The following is a 23,548-nucleotide window of genomic DNA, read 5'->3' as shown; positions in this document are numbered from 1 at the left end:
ATTATTCAGACCAAAACGTCCCGCAGAATTTAACAGCTTCTTCGTCCAGAGAGCTTGGACTTATTTAACCCTGACTAAAATACATCCAGGTCACCAGTGCCTTAGGGGATTGTTGTATTCACTACACATTCTCTCAGCCTTTTCTGCAAGAGCACTAATAAATATGCCTGGATCGTACATGGAGAGCCTGCTGGTCATGGTGGTCAGAGGTCTCAAGGTCAAATATGCCTACGTCCAGGGCAAAAAGGTCAAGCATCTCTACATCTGCTGTGTTGAGATCTATCTCCCAGCAAGAATGGCCGGTTTTGTGTGTGAGTGAAGAAGTGGTGGTTGAGAACTGGAGAAGATGGAGGTTCCTTCATCTTTACTGTTAAGTTCTTTAGCACAGATGAGGCTCTGTTTACTTCTGGCAGCAGAAAGTGAACAGACATAAAGCTTCATTGTCTTCTGGGCAGACACAGATGTTTCGTTTGTCACTGAGAACATGCCCTGTTCCCACTGAAGTCACTGAGCATGGTCACCGCTGCCTCCCTGGGCACAGCCGTCCATGGCTCCAGCGTCATTTGGCACTCAGTGGGTCTTGTCGCAGTGGGTGTGTAATGGTGAGGAGAGAGAGCGCTCTGTCCTGTCACTCAGAGCGATGGAAAAATCTCAATAGCCTGACTGGTGCAGGAGATATGGAACAAGTATTTTCATCTGAAATTTCAATATCTATTTTAACCCCTTAAACCGTTAGAGCCTGTATGCAGGTTATCACTTCAGTTTCCCACTCTCCTAACTACAATGCATAGATAAATGAGTTTCATAGTTTGTGCTAACTGTGTACTAATTTGTACAGCATTTACATTTATTTAGTTAGCAGATTTAGTTAGTTAGTTAGTTAGCTCTTCTACAGAATATGCATACTCTGGACGGCCATTTCTGAGTTGATATCTGGATTTGTATGTCATTATTAAAAAAAACAAAAAACAGTACTCTTTGTTTCGTTTGCATTATACAACCCCAGTTCCACAAAAAGTTGGGACAGTAGGTAAAAACAGTTAGGTAAAAAACAATTTTGATTATAAATAATCAAATATAAATATACGCTCATTCCAAATTTGATGCCTGCAACATGTTCCAAAAATTTGTGACAGGCACATGTTAACCTATGTGCTACGTCACTTTTCCTTTAACAGCAACATGGTGAAACTTTCATGTTGTGAGTTGCCTGCAACATAATTTCCATGCAACTTGACAGTTACATCAGGCAATTCAAAAACAAAGTTGCATGCAACAAATTCAGTTACTCCACTAGTGAGCTTGTAATTTTTTAATACAGTGTATCGTTCTCACTCCAAAGTCATCCACAAGGTGTTATTTACATATTTCCATCTTTGATATGTTAATCATCTTTGTATATTTTTCTAGCTAACATAGCTGTTTTGTTATATGTATTCATCAGTTCTTTACCATATCTTTGAGGTTTTTAAATCTGTTCTGTGTATGTTAAACCATTGAAAATGAACAAGTTCATCAAAGAGTGCATCTCGATTTCCTTTTCTGCAATAATTTTGATCCTTTTGATTCGTTTCACCGTTTGATTGGCTGTTTCATGAAGCTCGTTTCAAATGTTGAGGTGTTTGCAACTGTTGCGGCTGACTTTCAAGAGTTGCAAGATGTTTTACATTACGTAACTGCAATTACGTTTCATGTACGTTTCAAGCAACTAAAATTGCATGAAAGTTTTACTGTGTAAAGTTAGCCTTCGACTTTGGTGGAAGAAACAGAAAGACTAGGCAATATGGAGTTCTGGGAAAAGCTCATTCTATCGCTGTGAAGCAAGGATGTTGAATGTGTGAGACCTCACCTTAGGTACATAGTTACTGAATTATAAGTCTTAATATTAATAACTACATAATAATCCTGCAGGTTAAGGAGTAAAAGCTTGAAAGGTAGCTGGATGACCTTGAATTTCATATTCCCTGCTCAATCCACAAGGAGTTCTCTCACTCTGCTGTCTTGATGGATAAAACATGAACGTCTTTTCTGATGTAGTTTTTGAACTGTTTGACGTGTTAAGGAACCAGACATTAGACATAATGAATACAGAAAGAATACAGAAAGAGGAAAACTATAACAGAAACGTAAACGTTAGAATAAGGAGGAAGAAAAACTAGATTGCATTATGTTTCCAGTCTGTGAAAGATCACTTGAATGCAAGCCTGTCCTTTCCTCAAAAGGGCAAGACGTACCATCACCCTCTATCAGGAGTACAGCACATCAGCGGCATGCTTTGCCTTGGCATGCCGACAGCACTTGCAGACTGTCAAGTTGATATTTCAGTTACAGGCTGGCTGGCAAACCCCCGTGAGGCTGTTTGACTCTCTCAGGTCTCTCGCACTCACACTTTCTCTCACACCACTTGCAGGCGTGGCGGTTGACTCCAGTGGCCCGACAAACACCATCTTGTGCACCATCTGCATGGCAAGGGGGAGGGAAGTGTGCACCATTATGCACATGGATGCAAGTCATGACGATCAGAGCAGGTGGCACACTGCTGGCCCGAGCTGCTGCTGAGGCTTCACTGTGTTGAAACAGTACATGCATGCAGAAAGTATGCAGTCTAAAAGGGATATCAACTCATGCTGTGAACTTAGTCCTCCTCTGCCAATATCATAGTGGTTTTATGCCAGCATCTACACTTTAAGAGAGTCTTTGGCTTTAACTTATTAAATTATTTTTTCTAGTGCGTTTTGACAGAAAGATCCTAAGGCTGGTTAAAGTAAGGCACCAAATGTCGCAGAAGGAAGCAGCGGTAATACTGCCAGAGTTGCATCTCAATAGCGCTGCCTCAGTTTCTGTCATTGTTGTTAGGAGCAGTGTGGCGCTTTCTGAAGAAGGGCAGGCATACATTCAGACAGCAGTTCAATTAACAATCTATTTTAAATGTCTGAAACATTTGCTCAAGTAACAATAGTAACAATAAGAGATAACTGAAGTCTGGAATATGCATTTGTTTGCTTGCTCAAAATGGTAGTTAAAAAAAACAGAAATTTGTGGCCTTGTTAGATCATTTTCTTTAACTTTAAAAACGGCCATGATGACATCATTTAAAGATCCTGATACTCAAAGCAGTGGTTTGGTGAAAAATCTAATTTTGACAATTTTCCACTTAGCCCAGATGTAGTCAGTCAGCCAAGGCATGTTGGACAATAGATTTCCTCTGTAATTCTATTTCTAAACACAACTTCAGTTAGAAAATCCAACATTAATAGTTATTTATAAGAAATCTTGAACATGCTCTGCAGCTTCCATATAGGGCTTCACGTGTGTGTGCACTGAGCAGACTAAAGCAACATTTGGACACCAAACATGTCTTGACTGATTGACCACATCAAGGGTGTGGAAATTATTCCTTTAATAAGAAGATTAATTTAAAATGTAAAATTGACCATTTTTCACTCTGTGTAAATTGGGTACATGGAAAAATTCTCTGCCTTGTAGATTGCCTCATCTCAGTATCAATTAGACTCAAATTCTTTTACATCACAACAATTAGTTCGTAATCACGTATTATAGCCTGAAGTGCTACCACTGTGCTGCTGCAGTGTAAGTTTCTAATTGCTTTTGCTTAATCACAAGAAACCTACAATAACAAGTAGGTCTAGCTCCACTGAGGTTTTACTGTCTCCCTTTTAGCTCCGTTTGGTGGACCACTGGACACTTATGCAAAGCAAAACTGTAGGAAAGGGCATTTATTCTGAGGATGTGTGAAATCCAAGCTGTTTGAACCATAGTGCTTGATTGGTTTCGGTTTTCCGCAGGAGTCAGGGTAAAAAGGATGCGCTCAGCTCCGGCTATTTCTCTGTTTCTCCTCACTGTGCTATTTGAGCCTGTGTGCCTGTTATCCATAGCACTTTTTAGCACACTGCCTTACTCCTTTCTTCTTTCTGACACCACCCATTAGTTAGACATCACCGTATTACAGCTATTGGCCAGCTGTGGCTTCATAACGACTGTTTGTACCCAGATTCTCCTTGTTGCAAATCTTTTGGCAGAGATAAGGGATTGTCTAAGCTGCTTTAAAGATTTAATCTTGTTATTTTGGCCATGCTGTGTGACAGCATGGTGAAATATTGAAGAAGTCATTGTTAAATAATGCATCACAGAGTTGACAGCTATTTATTTGCCTTTGTGTTAGCAGTGTCAAGTCTGCTTATGAGTGCTGGCCTAATGGCGTGAGATGTACCCTTGTCCTTTATAGAGACAATGGGAGGAGAATACACTGGGGAGAATGAATGTCATTAAATTACATTAGGTGAAGACCCATGACCTCTTGAGTAATAGTCACATTCTTTGACAAGTAATCTAACCTCCAGTCCATTAGCATGAAAAAAGATTGTGATTGCAATATGTAGCACTGTGGTAATTAATGGAGAGTCACTCTGATGGCAGAGAGTAGTGTGACACTGCAATACATAAGTTTTTTTATGTTAGAATTCATATTACACCCATTTAAAACAAGAATCCATGTAGCAATAGTACTTTTTAATAGAGAGCCTTTCACAGACTCAAGAACACAAGAAACAGCTTTATTACAAATGCAAATAATAACAAAGTACTGAGAATAATAGGAAAAAAACCGAATTGGAGAGGATTGTGTGCATGCATGAAAAGGAGAAAACATCTTGTGTTACAATTGGGAAACAGTAAGGGAACAGGTGTGTCTTAAGTTTTGATTTGAAAGAGGAAATACTTGCAAACTCGTTGAGGTAATGCATTCCAGAGTTTGGGAGAAGTGGCATTGTAAGAACGCCTGTATCAGAAGATCTGATTGGGCTAACTGGTGTAAAGGGGGCTAGAAGGGTAGACAATTAAGGAGGAACAAGTCAGTGAAGTGCTTTACATATAATGGTAAGTTTTCTGAACAGGACATGCTTGACAGGCTCTAACTGGAAGCCAGTAAAGTTGTTGGAGGATGGGAGAGATATGGACAGATTTCCTGGTGTGGGTACGTATTTAAGCAGCAGAGTTCTGGATATATTGCAGTTTCCTCAGAGATTCGAGGCAGAAACCTGAAGATAGTGAATTGAATAAATGTGATGTGAACCTATGGAAATGTGAACCAGTGTTTCTGCATCTGATAAGTAGGTAATATGTGACTGAAAAGAAAATGTACAGTCAAAGATAATTTCAAGGTTTCTAACAGTATTGGAAGGAGCTAATATTATGCCATCCAAGTCAGTAAAGAGGTCACTAGCCTTGGCCAGAGTCTGGACCTGGTCTTGTTGTAGTTGAACCTTTTTGTTTGATGACATTCAGTGTTTAATATCCTGTAAACAGCTAAATAAACACCTGTAAACAGTGTTCCCCTAGGACTTTTTTCAACAGCGGTGACAGACCCCCAACCCCACCCCCACTCCATCTCTCCACCCTTCAGCTTCTTTGCGTTACTGTCCAGACCCTAAAAACAGGTGGAGATCGGTCTTACCTGTGTCATTCAACATTTTCTTGCTGTAAAGTTGTAAACAAACAAGATATACTGTCCTTAATAGTAGCTCACCCTTGTTGGCTAGCTTGCTAGCATTAACACATTACAACAAACAAGTAGCCATGTTTGCACAGAACAAAACAGATAAACCGTTCATTATGACCCACTTTATTCATATTTCAGACCACCACTGTCCACAGAAGTCCACAAAATATAAAACTGAACTTAATTACATTCCAAAATAAAGTCAACCCAACCCCCTCATGAAGTGCTAAAATCGCCTGAAAAGTCCTCCCCACTGACAACCGTTTCATTAAGCACTTCAGCTCAACTCGCTTCTGACTGTTCGCGTGATGTCCGTTCACTTGCTTTCAAATTAAAAGCCCTTTGCAGAGTTTTGTAATTGCAACTTCATGACACTTCATAAAATTCTGCAATAATATGAATGTATAAAAATATATAGTGGAAACACTTGTATGTATGCCTAATATAGGCCTAATTTCACTCTTTTGGAAGTCCATGTTTTAGAGTTGAATTTCCTGCAGTGCCCTCCCATGGTCAAATATGTTAAGCTTAAATGTCTTTGAAAGAAACTTTCTGCCTTCTTGGAAAACTAACCATTTCCTTTGCTTTGAAACTCATAAGTTGTGGATTCATTTCATTTCAAACTCTCAAAATTTTATTTGGTGCTTTTTGAAAATGCAATAATATGCAAAAAACTCATGGAAGTTTTCTTTTGCACTATTGAACGTGCAGCTGCAATTAAACAGCAAAAAAACAGCTGAAAAACACTGCCTCAACGCTAAAATAATATTATTGGTTAGGATTGTTGACGTTGCTAACTATAAAATCGACAAATCAGCCAAGCTTTGGGAGTTAGTGGACACTGTCTTGAGAAAGTGGCAGAAAGAAAGACTGCACAAGAACAATTTGAAGTGCCCCCTTGTTAGTAAACAGACTGATGTGTCAGTTAGTATTCCTGCAATGCTTGAAGATTAGGGAGATAATGATCTTTTCCTAAAAAGGTAGCAGACCTTCCTGTCACTGCTCATTACAGTCTGTTCTTTAAATTTCAGTCATGCTTTGCCGTCCTGCTTCAACTTAATGTCATGCTTCGAATGTCACAAATTTAGCCTAACTAAATAAGTTATAATGAGAATGAGCTTTGCAGATGTGATGTAGCACATTCTTGATTGATGTACCAAAATGGCAAATTTGCATTTCAAATCTTTGCACAAATAGCCAGGCAGGCCAGCTAATGGCTGTGCACAAACACGCAGAGCAACAACCCTCACAACAAACACTGAAGCATGGTATGAATACTTATAAAGCAATATCCATGTTGTCATAGCTCCTGCACTGTTTACTGAAGAGGCAATTATAGGAGTTTATATAACCTGGAGCCACTGGTGGATTTTTAAGGAGCATTTTTTGAAGTGGTGTGAGAAAGGATGGCTCATAAACATAAGTAAAACCATGTTATGAGTAGAGCACCACACACAGAAACTGCAGATGACATCCAATATATAATGAATTACGATGATCTTGGTTTGTAACATCATGCATAATGATGCTCTCGTCAGGTGTGGCTTTTCAAAATATGCAATCTCATCATTTTTGGTATTTATTTTGTAAAGCAGTGGATATGTCCTTTCCCTGCATATATCATTATTATAATTCCTCTCACAGCTGCTCTTTTAAACTCTCTCTCCTAAAATTGAGCTTTATCTGCAACAGGGGCTGCATATTTATACAGGGACCAGAGTACAGCCGAGACTGGCAGGCTACAGTTTTTAGATCACATGGAGAATGGTTTTCTGAAAGGCTGTTTGATGTTCGCTAAGGATATTTGAGCCTGTGAAGAGCCTTGTTTTTTCTCCTTTGCAAAGAATCTGCTAGCTATTTACTGTTCTCGAGACTGGGGCTTTTTTGTGGCTTGCTTTATTTAATGTGTTTGTCTTTCAGCATCCGAAACACCCCCATGGTCTTTTGACAGGGGCATGGATGGAGGTCATTGGGGCGACTGTGCCAGGAAATATGTGGCTTGATCAAATATTCCTTAGATGATAATGTTTTTATGTGTTTCCTGTACTGGTCCCACCCCTACTCACCCAGAGTCCTACCCCAAACATGCCACCTGCTGTGAAGGCCCCATTTGGGACGCTGCACGCCATCAGCAGATGTTGGGGCAGCGCTGAAAGCTATATTGCCTTAGGCCATTTTTGAGTCATTTGTGCTGCTTGCCTTTTTTATAAAGAAACGGAGGAAAGCAGAGGTGGAGTGATGAGAATGGTTAAAGAGAGTAGTAGTCTTAGCTACAGTTGTGAGGTTGGATAAGTTAATGAGGAATTTCAGTGTGAGTGCATTATTAATTTCAAATGTTAGTTACTTTATATGTGTTTGGCAGTGTTAGGATAGATCAGGGTATCACTTTAGCTCATCTTGGCAAATTGTATGTTGTTGTGCTTTCAAATCTGCCTTCTTTAGCATCAAAGCAGTTAAGTTCTTGCTTTTTCCACTGTTACTATTATACCAGTGAAACCCAAGAATTGTTTTTTTACAATGTAATCTGCCAGGTTGAAATGTAGAACCCTGCTCATCATTTTGTAATGAGTCTTACAAACATTGTTAAAATCTAATTTGAACAATTTACATGTTTTGACAAAACTGAGTTAGAATTTGTCATTAGGTCCAGTGTTGGTTTTGCCTAGCGTTCAGTCGAACTTTGCAATGAGCACATTTGTAGGCAGAGTGTGAACAAGTCATTTATGTCTTTGCGGTAAGTGCAGAACTAATAGTACATGAGAAAAGCAGACAAACCTCTTGTGCTTCTTGCTCTTTTGCCCACAGTCCATCTGAATGATTCCAGAGAAATGCTATATCAATTATAGACTTGCAGCATACCCCCACATAACTATCACAGCTGAGCCTCTACAACCTCAGCATCCACCTCAGTCAGAGGGCAAAAAGCTTGCCATTTGTTCTCTGAAATCCTGTTGTCGTATGACTAAGAGGGGGTGGCTGAAGTGCTGCAATGTCTACGGCTAGACGCTAAGAAAACAAGGTTCTGGAGAGGGGCTTGACACAGCCAGGCGGCAGTCAGCCCTCAGTGTGCCTCGTCTGGGCATAATTTAGGAATCTGTGTGATAATACCCTCGTTCTTTCACACTTGAGCCTCAGCAAATAACTGCTGGGAGCCACTTGGAGCACCACACAAATAGCACATCTGCTGCCGGAGTTATGTATTTACACTGTCTCAGCTGACTTACCAGGGTCCACAGTGGAGCAGTGTCTGCCACGAATGGCCATTTTTTCCAGGCCAGGAAAGACATGCAAGTGGCGATTTATAGGTCCAGCAAGGGGATATGCAGCACTTCAAGAATAACAAACCCCACAGGCTCTGTACAGATACAAGGAGGACCTAACTGAGACCAGCATAGCTCTCTAGTGCTGGCTACTGCCTGGCCAATTATACCTTAACTTATTTCGAGGAGGCTTCTCTCAGATGTGGACCCTTGTCTTAATAGGTCCCGATGTCAAGCGCACATCTGCAGGCGACAGATCCAAGAGAGGGAACAGGGAAGCTGACAGGGTAGATTAGACTGCAGACTTGACATAGGAATACAGCGTCAGTGCAACTCAGCCCTTCTCATGAGCTGAGCTTATTCAAGCATGCAAGCTTAAACTACTGGAGAGGCCTGTTAAGAATCTTCCCAGTGGTGCCATTTTAGTGGATATGTCAAAAAGTAAAAGCTGAACATGAGGCACTGAGCCTTGTGCAAACTGGCTTACTGTTGTGAAGCCTGTCGAGTTGTTACGATGACAATATGAGAACAGATACATTTTATTCAAATAAAATGCCTCTGACTGGATGCAATGTAAACAGAAATCTAACTAACCTAACCTAATTAAAAAAGCACAGTTCACTATTGTGTAGAATAAAATGCCTGTTGCCCTTTACGTTTTGTGTACATTTCATTAAGAATGGACCAAAAGAAACGACCCAAAATGACTTGGGAAAATGTCTGGTTCCATTGACTTATATTAAAAATTTTCTTCCTGTTCCTGTAAAGTTATCATTTTGGAGACAAGGTTTTCTTTCGACAACAGCGATATATATATATATATATATATATATATATATATATATATATATATATATATGTATACATATACTGGCCTCGTAGCTCCAGTGCAAAACTAAATAAGCAAACCACAGCCACCAAACATATCTTGGCCGATCAGTTACGTCTAGGGTAAGGGGAAAATTGTGTAAATTTGATTTTTGTACATCGCATTAAGGGTCTGTGTTAGCTTAACGGTGGAATACATCACCTCCACTACCTGTAACCTCATAGTAACATCATAACAACATCAAAGAGGGAAATAATTAGCACTGAGTGCATTACCCGACTTTTCATGTTGCTCTTTTCAGGAGCTGACAGGCCTCTATTTTACTGGGCGTGGCTACAAAAGGAGGATGAGGATTCTATTGTTTCTGCTAGCTTTCAGCTCACTGGCTCCGAGGTACACTACGGGTAAGTAGACCTCCGCCTGTCCTCTTCTCTTCTGTCAGCTCAGCTCCATGGAGGTCCCATTAGAGAGTTCTTTCTGCAGGCTTGCCTAGCCCCTCTTCAAACCATCCCCTCGCTCTTCCTTCCAATACATACTTGTTCATATTTGGTGCTCCCCTACCCCCCAAGCCCCCTGTGGAAACATCAGACAAATGTAGGATGTCAAGTTGATGACAGGAAATGTGTCTGGCATATTTTAAGAGTGGGCCACTGTAGAGAGGGGCTACAACCTAGATTAATTATTGATCATGTTATTTTAGGTCAGTGAGTGGAAATGATCTGATTTTCTTGAGAGGTGTTTTTGTGTGTTCTTTTCTCAGGATTGAAATGATTCAGACACCATTAAAGGTTAATGAAAATGGAAAGTCGGCCTTAGTACAGTCAAACTCACCACCCCAGGAGTAGGGAACCTGAACCAGTAGGCACGCAAACATAGCTTTGCTAATTTTAACTTAAGAGTGGGCCATATGGAAAATCACAATACTTAGACATTTTCACGATGCATGATATGCATCAGGATATTTCATATTTTTGAGGTTTGGGAACAAGTTGGAATGGACAAAATTATTTTTAAAAAATAAATGAATAGACTAAAACTTTCCATCAGCAACTTGTTACTGTGCAGTTTTACTATACTATGTGGACCATTATGCTGAATAGGTTTGAATTTAGAGTTCAGAAGCCTTTTTGGACTTTTAACTGTGTTGGACTTTAGAATATAATCCTTTTTCTTTGAGTGTCTCTGTGACTTACTTATGTTTATTTTATTAAATCAAAAGTTTGATTGTTCCATTTTCTCACCAACAAACCAATCATAACACTCTGGAAACTACCAAATATTTCGATAGAGGCAATTTTAGTTAGTTTTGAGCAGAAGTCAAAAACACTAGCTAGTATATAACTAGAAAACACAGCGAAGAACAGTTGTACATGCATAAAATCATTATATTTTTCATTAAAACACAAAAAAGTTTACTTAATTGCAGAAAAAAGTTTCGGTAATGACAATTCTTAGTTTTACACACTGATTTTCAGACTTTTTAACACATTTTCTTCACAACAATGGGATGTAACTGCTCACCATGTGGCCATGAGGGACAGGGATGCAGTCTCACTTCCTGCTCTAAAATACAGGGGTGTGGCTAAGATAAAGCTCCGCCCATATACTAAAGCTCTTTGTGTTATGGTAGTGACATGAAAACGTGGGACAGTGTTTTTATTTAAAAACCATAGTAAATCTAAATCTTTCAGTTTTACTTTAAAAAAATCAAAAAGATCTTTAAATGAAAATGAAAAAAATAGAAAAAAAATTATGTATTATTTTCACAAGTTGAAATTTAGGGTTTAGGGTTTGGGACAGTCATCTCCAAAAGAAGGTACACTATAAATTATGATTTTGTAAATATTTACCTTATTACTATATCAAATAACGCTTTGGGTTTATATAGGTCATAACAAAATCCATATAAATATAGTTTTAATTTAATATAGTATTAAACATTTTTTTACTAATTTGCTAGCATGGTCTGTATCCTGCTTGTTGTTTACAGGCTCTAAATCTGTCTTTTAGTGTTGCATGCAAGTGTTTAATGTTCTAAAAGTACTGATGATAACCATGATATACTCTGAAAAGCATATTGTGTAGTGATTTATCAGGATAATCATAGCATATCCTCATATCGCCAACCCTTGTTATTAGAGGTGGGAATTACTACAAGCCCCACAATATGATATTGTCACAATACATGAACCACAATATGGTTCTGTTGTGCTATTTAAAGATCTGTGATATGCTAAGTATTGCAGTATGACGTGTTGATATAGTGACTTTTGACTGAAAAGTAGCTCTCCAAAAGAAAAATATTTTATCCAATGAAATTTACACTTTGTTTCTCTCACCTTAGTAGTTGGAATAATATTGTGAAGTAGGCAAATCATGATTGAAACCTGTTTTATCTTCTTTATCTTCTAAGAAATGTTCTACATTACAGAGCAGTTTACAATGGCAGTGGTTGCCAGTGACTCTTACTGGCACTCTTACTGGAACTGGTCATGTTCCTGATTCCTGCCTGTTCTCCTGTGGGAGGGGCGATAGTGTTATCCATTACTGTATTCAACCATTCCCAACAACTCCACTGACAGAAACCTTTGGTCTCACTAGAAAGAAATGGTGCCATTTTCTGGATTAAGACATGCATCCATTTTGCTAATCTATAAATCTAACAAGATGATTAAAACGTTAAAATATTAAAATTAAACAAAATAATATTTGGTCCTCCATGTATATAAATGTGGAAGCCGCTGGCTACCTATTATAAGTGTAGAGGCTTTTGGCTGTGTTTTGCAAAAATCAGCAAAGTGCTGATATTTGGCGAAGGTTAGACAAAAGTCCAAAGTCATTATTATCAAACCAAGTTAGCAGACCAAAGGCTACTTTAATTACAAATGACTTCATCAAGGCTTTTCAATAAACCAAGAAAGATGCTGCAAATGAATCAGCTAGCAGTACCACTGATGAGTCATTGTCTCTCACCCTGCTTCCTCTATTGCATCTGTAATGCCCATTAGTGGAGTCTAAGCACAGAGCACAGTTAATGCTGCCTCAGCTGGGAGCTGAAGGAGTGGGGCTGCATCTCCTGTGGAAGGTGTGTGAAAAGATTTCATGCTGGAATTCCATTACTGGCAGCAGTAAACACTGAGCTGAGCCAGAGTGTTATCCCCGAGCAGAAAGCTCCACGCGGAACAGGCTGATTAGGAACACTCCCCTCCCTTCTCCTCCCCTTCACTCCACCCTTAGCTTCTTCTCTATGTCTCACTCTGTCCCAGATTCCATTGGGCCCTTTTGCGAGTAGCTGCAGACGTAACACCCTTGCACACACATCAGAACACACACATTTACATGCCTGCTCACTCATGCATGCAAGTACGCCTGGTTCTGAATTGCAAATACATTAAACAAGGTCTACGCCCTTGTACACTTAGATCCTTACCTTGCTTCTCATATACCTGCACAGATAAAATCACTTACATGTACTTCAGGGGTGCATGATATATTATTTGTTGATCGTTGCCATGAAATTGGCCTTTGCAGTACTAATATTGCAGAAGATGCAACATGCAAATGAGCCCTGTAATCACAGTGAGTGCAATCGAAATGGCATACTACTATACTATGTACTGCATACTGCACTAATGTGCACTGTATATTGCATGCTACTCATGAATGTCTTTTACATGCTTCAGATGTCCATACTTAAACAGAACTGGCCTAAGTAGTATTAAAGCGTTTTTACCCATAGAGAATATTAGCTTTATTGTAGTGGTAACTGTTGTATAGTAATATATATGGCCATGAAAAGTTTATGAAATGACTCAAAAATGTCTCAAAAAATGTCTCAAAGCTGCATTAAAAATTTCACAAACTGCCTAATTAAAATAGAACTTACTGAATAAAAATAATTAAAAATAATTAAACTGAATTTGCTGATACTTCCAGATACCCTGATAATACATATTTTTAATTGTCCTGTTGGCCTCTCTTAAAATAAGAAACAGCCTGATGCACACACATTTATGTATATATACACCAATCAGGCATAACATTATGACCACCTCCTTGTTTCTATGCTCAATGTCCGTTTTATCAGCTCCACTTACTATATAGGTGCACTTTGTAGTTCTTCAGTTACACACTGTAGTCCATCTGTTTCTCTGCATACTTTGTTAGTCCCCTTTTACCCTGTTCTTCAGTGGTCAGGGCCCCCATGGACCCTCACAGAGCAGGTACTATTTGGGTGGTGGATCATTCTCAGCACTGCAGTAACACTGATATGGTGGTGGTGTGTTAGTGTGTGTTGTCCTGGTCTGAGTGGATCAGACACAGCAGTGCTGCTGGAATTTTTAAACACCTCAGTGTCACTGCTGGACTGAGAATAGTCCACAAACCAAATATATCCAGCCAACAGCGTCCTGTGGGCAGCGTCCTGTGACCACTGATGAAGGACTAGAGGATGACCAACACAAACTGTGCAGCAGCAGAAAAGCTATCATCTCTGACTTTACATCGACAAGGTGGACTGACAAGGTAGTAGTGTCTAATAGAGTGGACAGTGAGTGGACACAGTGTTTAAAAACTCCAGCAGCACTGCTGTGTCTGATCCACTCGTACCAGCACAACACACACTAACACACCACCACCACGTCAGTGTTACTGAGTGCTGAGAATGATGCACCACCCAAATAGTACCTGCACCTATACAGTAAGTGGAGCTGACAAAATGGACAATGTGCGTAGAAACAAGGACATAATGTTATGCCTGATCGGTATATATATATATATATATATATATTATATTACCACATTGTGTTATTCTTATGTGAAGTAGCTTTAAAGGCTCTTATTTCTTATTTCTCTTATTTCTCTTTCTCAATAAAGTATTTAAGTGGATTTTTTGAAATACTGCATATTATATCATCATTATTGCCATTTTAACTCAATTGATTACTTAATTTGTCATTAAAATTATTTTATTGCTAGATTACTCAAATATTCACATAAATGATAGTGACATAAATTGAATTGACAAGGTGAATTTTAAAAATGTCAATTATTTGGTGATTTATGAATTAACCAGTGCATTTTTAATATATTGCAATGCAATCCCGTTACAACGTTTGTTCATATTGTGCAGCCTTACATATATATGTTGAAAAATGTATTAAAAAAACAATATGTATACATTCAAGCCACTGTAAATCAAAGACTTGTAAATGGACAGACACACTGGCACATACATTTTACCCTCACATTCAGTCCCTTTTACACTATAATCTTAGTTTCTGACCCAATTCACAATACAATGGAAGTATTTGCAGGTACCTAGAGAATATACTCTGTGTGTGTACATCCCTCTGGTTCTCCTATGCTTGTCACAGTGCTTGAGTGAATGCAATTATATCTGACAGCATGTATCCCCTGCTGAGTTTGCCCAGGAGGAATATTTTCCCATCCTCCACATTCTTTCTGCGGATTCACTGCGTCTGGGTTTAGGACAGCCCTTCTGTTTCAGTCCCTCTTGGCATCCACCTGCTGTAATACAGTAATTAGATTCCATCAGACAAGTCAGTGGCACAGAGGCAAATAGATTATTTCATTTGTAAATATGTTTCTGTATAATCATGTCTTTGCATGTAGCCTAGCTGGCTTTCAATGTGTTTCTCTTGTTTATGTCCTGATGCATTAGTTCTACTCCTATTACAAAGCTAAATTACCAGTGTTAAATTATGCCTGTGGTTTTGAGATTAGTGTAGCCACAGCACAAAGCATGCAGTGGGGACCAGTTAGATACCGCAGAGGTTCATTCTCCACCAGTGATTTTGCTGTGTAGTGCAGAGAGAATGGTCATTATTGCAGAAAAGCGTTGCCAGTTTTTTGACACCTGCAATGACATGATCTCTAAATAAAGGGAATATTCTGTTAGCGGTAAATGAAGCCACCTAAGTGGACTGGAGGTCTACAAGGAGTGAAATGGGTCACTCATGCTTTGCATATATGTGTGTGTGTGCACTAGGTGGGGAGGTGTGTGTGTCAGGTCATGACAGCGGGCCAGTGTTTGAAGAGCAGCCATCCAGTCTGATTTACCCTGAGGGTCTGCCTGAGGGAAAAGTGACCCTGAATTGCCAGGCCAGAGCCAGCCCTGCAGCATCCTACAGGTAACATACTCTCTGAGAGAGCTTTCATTTACCACCTAGCAGCACCTAATCTCCTGAACAACAGACTGCATCGAAATGTAGACACATATACTCTTCACACCATCCAATTAAGTACAATGCCCAATAGAAGATAGAGGAAGCATAGCTTTTTAAAATGTTTTTAATAAATAAGTAGTGCTGGCCCAAACAGCAGTTTACAGCTTTGAATACGTGTTGGTATTTCCAAAAGAGTACCTGAATACTTGTTCTCAAAATCATCTTTAGAAACAAAGATATTTACTTTTCATGACTGACCATACTTTTAAGTATGTTCTTACAGCAATTTAATATGTAGTAAAAGGCAACAACATCTTAATATTCAGACTGAAGCCAAGCTGATCATGCACCGTATGTTGCTATAGAAGCCACAATTTTAACAGCTTTATGATTGTAACAGCTTTTATGAGTCATGTAGACACTAAGGATGTAATGAATTAGAATTATTATTTTACTTTTCTTCATCACAGTTTAAGTTTGTTTTAGTAAGTCACTTTTATTTCTTTTATTAAGTTATCCTATTTGGCTAGATCACCATTTTAAACATGGAAGGTGGCAGTAATGAGCTCACTTATAGCTTAGCTACAAAGAGTGAAGTGGAGTATTGAGGAGCTTTTAGTGCTACAAGAAACAGATTTAAGGCTCTGGGCTCTTCTTGTTTTAGCATCACCATCATCTGAGACTAGTGGTTGTCAGATAAGTATCACTATACTTACACATTTGAGATGAATCATGGAACTTGTCATGCCTCTGGTATGCGATCCTCTTAATGTAAATTTTGCACAGAACATTTTTCTACTCTCTGATTATTTAAAGTGCTCCCACACATATTTTTAAGCATCTTTGATGTTTTAGCTGCACTAGCCACATGGAAAGTGGTGTAGTTTGTTCTCTGAGGCGACATGTATGTCTTGCATAAATTTAGGATGTATTCCACTAAACCAGCTATAATTTATTTATTTTGAGCATTTTTCATATATTAACAATAACTGTTCTTTTTAAATGCCTTTGCTGATGTGTTGTAGTTTAGGCTACAGTTTCTGTGGCTTGAAAAACCTGCTCTTCATAGCAAGGAAGTGTGAAAAGCACCTCTGTAACACACTCTAGATTTCTGCAAGTCTATTAAATAGCATAAATTTAAATGGAAGATATACCCAAATAATTAGTAAAAAGCCATTTTATGTTAACAAAATCTATTTTTTCTCACTTAATTAAAGCATTACAGTGAAAATCAAATCATTACTCTGAAAAAGGCAAGGTGCCCTAATTTTTTAAAGGCAGTGTCAATTCTTTTAACTCCTCAATTTATGTTCTTGTCTGTGGTTGCTTCAGGTGGCGTGTGAATGGGTCAGATGTGGTGATAAGAGAAGACTCTCACTACACACTGGTGGCCGGTAACCTGGTCATCAGTAACCCCCAATATGGCCGTGATTCTGGCTCATATCAGTGCCTCGCCATCAACCGCTGTGGCACCATTGTTAGCCGTGCCGCCAACCTCAAATTTGGCTGTGAGTGAGCAACAAACCTCCACTAGGCTCTTGGGAAACATGATGGGCCTGGTGAAATCTGACTTTTTTATTAATTTACATTGTTTTGTTAGATTTTACATTTATTGGCACTAAAAGTAAGTCTACTACTGCCTTTATTGTTTTTTTTTAGACCTCCGTGATTTCCCTTCTGAAAGCAGGAGTCCTCAGACAGCTTATGAGGGTGCTGGAACTTTCCTCGCTTGCCAAGCCCCAGCTCACTACCCAGGTAGACAGCAGGGCTACAAATTAAAAGCTTAAGCTCTTCAAAGCTGAGCAAAAGTCAGTGCAAATGTCACCTTCTTTCTTTTTAGCACTCTCCTACCGATGGATCCTCAATGAGTTCCCTAGCTTCGTCCAGCCAGATGGAGGCAGGTGGTTTGTCTCGCAGGTGACGGGCAACCTGTACCTAGCCAATGCCAGAGCCAACGACACGGGCAGCTACTTCTGCCTCACGACCATTAACATGGACATCAGCACCAAGAGCACCTTCAGCAAGGCCATCCAGCTCACAGTGCAGCCTGATGGTCAGTGCTATCTGCTAACTTCTGCTACTTCTGCTACACAGCAAAATTGGCTAGTCATATAAGATTACTTTCTGACTGGGCATGTTTAGATTGGGACCCAGTTTCTTTAGCCCTTGTAAGTCAAGATTTATTTCTTACGTATTTATATACTATTCAAAGTAATTATGTAATTATATTTCATAACATAGTGAGTTAGATTTTTTTACTCTCTACTTTTAGATTTAGTCACTTTCTACTTTCAGTCATTTCAGTCAACTTTCCACTAAAGATCATTGCAGGTAACGTGGTGCCTTTGGCATTTTTACTGTAGCCTGGATTTTTTCAACATTTGGAGGAGAGACGCTTTTAAGTAGTTATTCAGAATGCTGGAAGTTGTTTTCCTCACCTTCGTTCTTGTTTTTTGTTAATCTTTAGCTAACCCCAGAAAGTCGGCTCCAAACATTCGTGTGCGCTTCCCCTCTGAGACGTACGCACTGGCAGGCCACACAGCACAGCTGGAGTGTTTCGCCTACGGCAAGTACGTGCCCTTGGTCCTGAGATGCAATTCCCTGTGGAGCTCCTACTGGTTCACCTCTCCATCTGCAACACACTGTAACACAATGCTCATATGAAATCAGAATTTAAAACCTGATTATACACTGAGTTGTAAGTTTGTTTGTTAAACCTACCTTTTACCTACATTCATTGGTCTTTATCAGATACACCTACCTTATAGGTGCACTTTGTAAGTATACAGTTACTGACTGTAGCCCATCTGTTTCTGCACAGTTTGGCATGTTACTCTGCACTGGGACAGGTTATCAGGCACAGCAATGTTGCTTTTTTTAAAACACTTAAGTGTCACTGCTGGGTTGAGAATAGTCTCATGGGGCCAGACGCAATGAGAATACAGCACGTCTGGGGACAACCTGTTAAAAGGGAACAGTCATGTTTGGCGATTTTTTAATGTCATGCCAGAGGTTTGAAAAATGTTTTTTCCTAATCCATTTCAGAGAAAAATACAAGGAAAAAAAACAGACAAGTGGCATTTTCGGTCATATATAAAAAAGAGAGGACCCAGCTTCCAAATTTTACCACATCATGCATGATGTGCTTGGTCTGAACACTTCCCATCACTCGCCCAGCCTCTTCAAAATCACACTCACTCTAACACAACAGCAACTATTCATACATGCATCTCCTTCAAACTCGCAACAGAAAAGGTAGTCATACCAACTGGGAATACAAAACTAACCATGGCAGCGGTTAGAGCAGACTGTGTATTTTGTTCTATATATACAAAATAAGTTGTCTAGTGATGGATTTACATTTTCAGAGTTGTTTCATTAAACCATATCATTTTTAAGTTCACATTGGACATGAAAGAATATACATAGTGGCAGCTGCAGTACATGTCAGCCATACTAACAGGCTTGCTGTCAGTTGGACAATGTTGACAAGTGCTCCTCTACCTCCTACCTTGAGTTCCGCCTGCATGATGTCTGGGATTGGTTCACCCTCTGTTTTTCCCACCCTAATAGGTCTACTTTCTCTGCTCATATTTAGCACAAAACTTCTGCTGGTTGTCCCATTGCATTTTTGTATGAGATAACATCTGGCCAAGACTAGGTTGAGAATAGACCATCCAAAAGTATCCTGAGAATGACCGTTGATGAAGGGCTGGAACATGACTAACACAAATTGTGCATAGAGATACAGTATCTGACTGCACATTTATAAGGTGTACCAACAAGTTAGGTGTGTCTAATAAAGTATATACGTACAGTGTTAAAAACCCCAGCAGTGCTCTTGAGCCTGATACACAGTTAGCAGCGCATCACCCACTAACATGCCACTACCACATTGGTGTCACAATGATCCACAGTGATCCATTACCCAAATAATGTCTGGTCAGGGGTAATCCCATAACTGTCCCTTTCCATTGATGGACTGAATAGAGGGGAGATGAAACATTATGTAGCAACAGATGGGCTACAGTCAATAACCGTAAATCTAAGTGCACCTGTATGGTAGGTGTTTCTGATAAAATGACCAACAAGTGTTGGTACATGGTAAGTGTACCTAATAAATTGCCACAAAAATCAGGCACACTGCCTCTTTAACTATCTATACATCCATCAGTCTGTTGACAATGTCTTTCCTTCTTTCTCAGTCCTACACCCAAGTTGCGCTGGAGGAAAGTAGATGGGGTGTTACCCTCAAAGGTGGGGGCCAGTGCAGATGGCTCTATCCTCACCATTCCTGACCTGAGCTTTGATGATGAGGGCATGTATGAGTGTGAGGCCTACAGCTCAGAGGGAAGGGATACGCACCAGGGACGGGTCTCTGTCCAAGGTACACTTCAGTACTCCAGCCTTAATTGGTGTGGGCCTAATGTGCTAATAGCCTCCGGTGTTACTGCTGGAAACAAGATTTCATGTAACAGCAGTAGATAAAAGCAGGCCTGTTAAGTCAAGAGCGGAATAGTGATGAAACTGAGGCTAACAAAAAAAATTTGAGAACAATTGAAAAAAGCACTGATTATTCTAGATTTCTTACAGCTCATCTACTTTCTTGCCAAATAGTTATTGCACTTTCCTTACTCTACTGTGTCTAATATATCAACAGCAGCAACTCTATTGTTTGGAGGAATAACCTCTATTATTAATAAGCTAATAAGGCCTCTACAGTGTTGAGTTAGCAGGATGAATCACTTGATCTATAATTAATGTTTGTACCATTCAGGATGTGCTAGCATAAGAATAAGTATATGTAGGCAGTGAGGTTCATACAGCATGGTTTTCTTGGCACAGCCCACACTGAAATAAGGACACTGTGGATGAGTAATGATATGAATGTGTTCGTGTGTGTGTGTTGTAGCCCAGCCAGAGTGGCTCCAGGTGATGAGTGATTCTGAGGTAGAGATCAGTTCAGAGCTGCACTGGAGTTGTGTAGCTGCAGGAAAACCAAGACCTATAATCCGCTGGCTACGCAACGGATTGCCTCTCGGCACACAGGTGAGCCACACACACACAGACACACACTTTAATGCGCATAGTGGTAAAGAGTAACTGAATTAATTAAAATGAAATAAAAATTTCATATATAACATAAAAAACCTCCAAAAAAGTCACTTTACAGGAGAAGCAAAAAACATTAACTTTTAGACCACTTCTATTGGTCCGGTAGTCATTCAGTTTTGACGCAGTATAAACGGCAGGTGGAATTTTCAAAAAGGCAAAAATGGACATAAAAAATTTTGTTCTGACAGTAATAATAAAATTGTATACAAGGTGCCTATAGTATTAACATTACCTTTCATATTTAAGTACATTTGAAGTGATAGTTCCACAGAAAATTACATTTACATGACTTTCTCACTCTACAGTGCGACAATAATGTGCTTGGAGAAATTAATCCCGTGCAAATACAAGAAAGATCACTTTCACACTGTTGTGTGAAACAGCTTTCTGTTTGCACGACTAGTGTACATAATTCCACTCAAATATTTTGCCATTTCTAGTGTTTATAGAAGTTGCAGTCAATTATTCATAAGCTATTCTCACTAGTTTGTGTGTGCAGTATCGAAAAACATTTTCCCACTGCCCAAGCAGTCTCTTTAAGCATAGCCATATAAGCTGCAACGCAAGTAAAAATCAAGTGTTTGGGGTAGATGTAGTCTATCAGGTAATTTTAACACTAAGTGTCCACAAAGTACAAAATGCCCATAAGATGTTTAGCTTTGGACTGTAATGTCATGTGTAAAGCCAGCAATGATTTGAAATTGTACTGTTTACCTGCTGAAAAAAGTCAGCCCAAAGACATCTAGGATTTAGAGTCTGAGGCACATTTGAGTCTGACCTTTAGGTTGCTTCCCAATTTGAAATTTGTGGCTGTAACCATACGTGTATTTGCGAGATATGGTGTCCTCTCTTTCAGTGATGCACAAAAATGCTGCTTTACTTTCAAAAGCTCCCCCTTCTGGAAAATCTGAAATATTGTGGAGAGAATTAAAAAAAACTAAATGTTGAATTCAAATCATTTACATGCTGCTTCTGTTGTTTAACAGTTAAAATGACAAATTGTTCCTCTTTTTGGGATTAATTTGTTGTAGAAGTATTGTTGTGTTCTTTTCTACAATATTTTAATTTGTGCTTCAGCATTTTCAACTTTTCTAGCACTAGCAGTACTTGCTCAGAAAGTCTAGATACAGCCCTGCTTTACACAGAATGTTATTGATCAGCCAAGACATGTTTAGAGTCCTAAGTTTGCTACTTTATTTTTTCACTGGAACTTTGAGGCAAATTCTCAGCTAGCCAACACGTACGAGAAGTTTATACTACACTATTCAGTATGCTGCAAAACTGCATATCTAAATCATCACACGCTTGCTTCAGTCCATGTCGAGCTGTTAAGCAATCTCAAACAAATTTGCTTTTGTGGTTCTTGACAACATATAACATTCTGTTATGTATGTATGACAATGGACAAAACACAGGCTTTGAGAAGACTAAACATGTCATGTTTGATGTAGTACATTAGAGGTAATTGTGGAAATTATTATTTTTTTCCACCAAAGTCTCGCTTCCTGTGTATTTTGGTACTGCCATCAAAGTGAACAGTTTGTGTACTTGTAGACTGAACACACACTCACAAACACACACACATTATATACACCTACACAGTAGCAGCAAACTGGGATGAGATTCACATCACAGCACACATAGGTGCAGTGTTATCACCCATCTGAATGTGTTATCACAGACAAACCTGCAGCACCTGTCTGTCAGAGCACATACTGATATAAGATACAGATCAAAATCCAACGCAGCCCCAAAACAACTTATTTTTAGATGATTACACCTGCCTGAGAGACACTGGGGAATGGCAGTAAAGAACAGGGTTAGCCGTTATCACTGAGTGATCTTTTACAGACCTGTCATCCATTGATAGTGTAGTTTGTCAGCATGTCAGAGGCCTATTGAGTATCTTGTCAAAAGTGAATGTTTTTTGATGTACTGTCTGTGTTCAGGACCGCGTAGAGGTCAACAACGGCCTCCTGAAGATCAGTAACCTGGCCCTGGAGGATTCTGGAATGTACCAATGCGTGGCAGAGAACAAACATGGCACCATCTACTCTAATGCAGAGCTCAGGGTTCAAGGTAAGCAAAACCTGCCTGAATCAACCTATCCATGCTCCACTCACAAATGTTTTGTAGCTGTAGCCAGATTTACAAACTTCATGGAACAGACAAACATCCATTAAACCAAACGAGAACTGTCGCACCATTTGCAGCATAACTACGAGTGATTCCACGATTGGGATGCGATTTAGTAATTGTTACTCTTAAAAATTACATTTTGTTTTTTAGTATTTTTTAACATTGAATCTAAGAGAACATTCATTTACCCACTCAAAAGTGAGTTAAACTATCTCAGGACCAACATCAGAACCTTTGAAGTAAGCTTGTCAGTCAGCATCACAATATCATTGAAAACAAAGAAAAAATAATTTGCTTTTTGTCTTCCAATGATCTTCAGGAAAATCAGATGATGTTCTTGTTGAACGTGTGACTTGCGAATATTATGTGATATTTCATAGGGGTGAAATATACATAACCTATAAAAGGTGACTTAAAAGGATATTTGAAATGTGAGATCTTAAAATGATTCAAATATATATTTTAATGGTTATATTTCAAAGTGAAGTCTAGTTAGAGT

At 39.2% G+C, this 23,548-nt stretch overlaps 1 protein-coding gene across 1 annotated transcript in view; it reads left to right on the top strand.

The window, feature by feature from the left end:
• Positions 1 to 23,548, top strand: part of cntn2 (contactin 2) — a 48,003-nt gene that overhangs the window by 5,587 nt on the left and 18,868 nt on the right. The window contains exons 2-10 of the mRNA XM_036559748.1: positions 9,909 to 10,011; positions 15,618 to 15,759; positions 17,128 to 17,303; positions 17,455 to 17,550; positions 17,636 to 17,848; positions 18,263 to 18,365; positions 20,001 to 20,182; positions 20,708 to 20,844; positions 22,860 to 22,989. Coding sequence (XP_036415641.1) covers positions 9,954 to 10,011; positions 15,618 to 15,759; positions 17,128 to 17,303; positions 17,455 to 17,550; positions 17,636 to 17,848; positions 18,263 to 18,365; positions 20,001 to 20,182; positions 20,708 to 20,844; positions 22,860 to 22,989 — 1,237 coding nt within the window. The 5' untranslated portion in view covers positions 9,909 to 9,953. The remainder of the gene's footprint in view (positions 1 to 9,908; positions 10,012 to 15,617; positions 15,760 to 17,127; positions 17,304 to 17,454; positions 17,551 to 17,635; positions 17,849 to 18,262; positions 18,366 to 20,000; positions 20,183 to 20,707; positions 20,845 to 22,859; positions 22,990 to 23,548) is intronic.

The sequence above is a fragment of the Colossoma macropomum genome, unplaced genomic scaffold, assembly GCF_904425465.1.
Source record: "Colossoma macropomum unplaced genomic scaffold, Colossoma_macropomum, whole genome shotgun sequence".
Lineage (NCBI taxonomy): Eukaryota > Metazoa > Chordata > Actinopteri > Characiformes > Serrasalmidae > Colossoma > Colossoma macropomum.
This window is presented reverse-complemented; position numbering and strand designations above follow the sequence as displayed.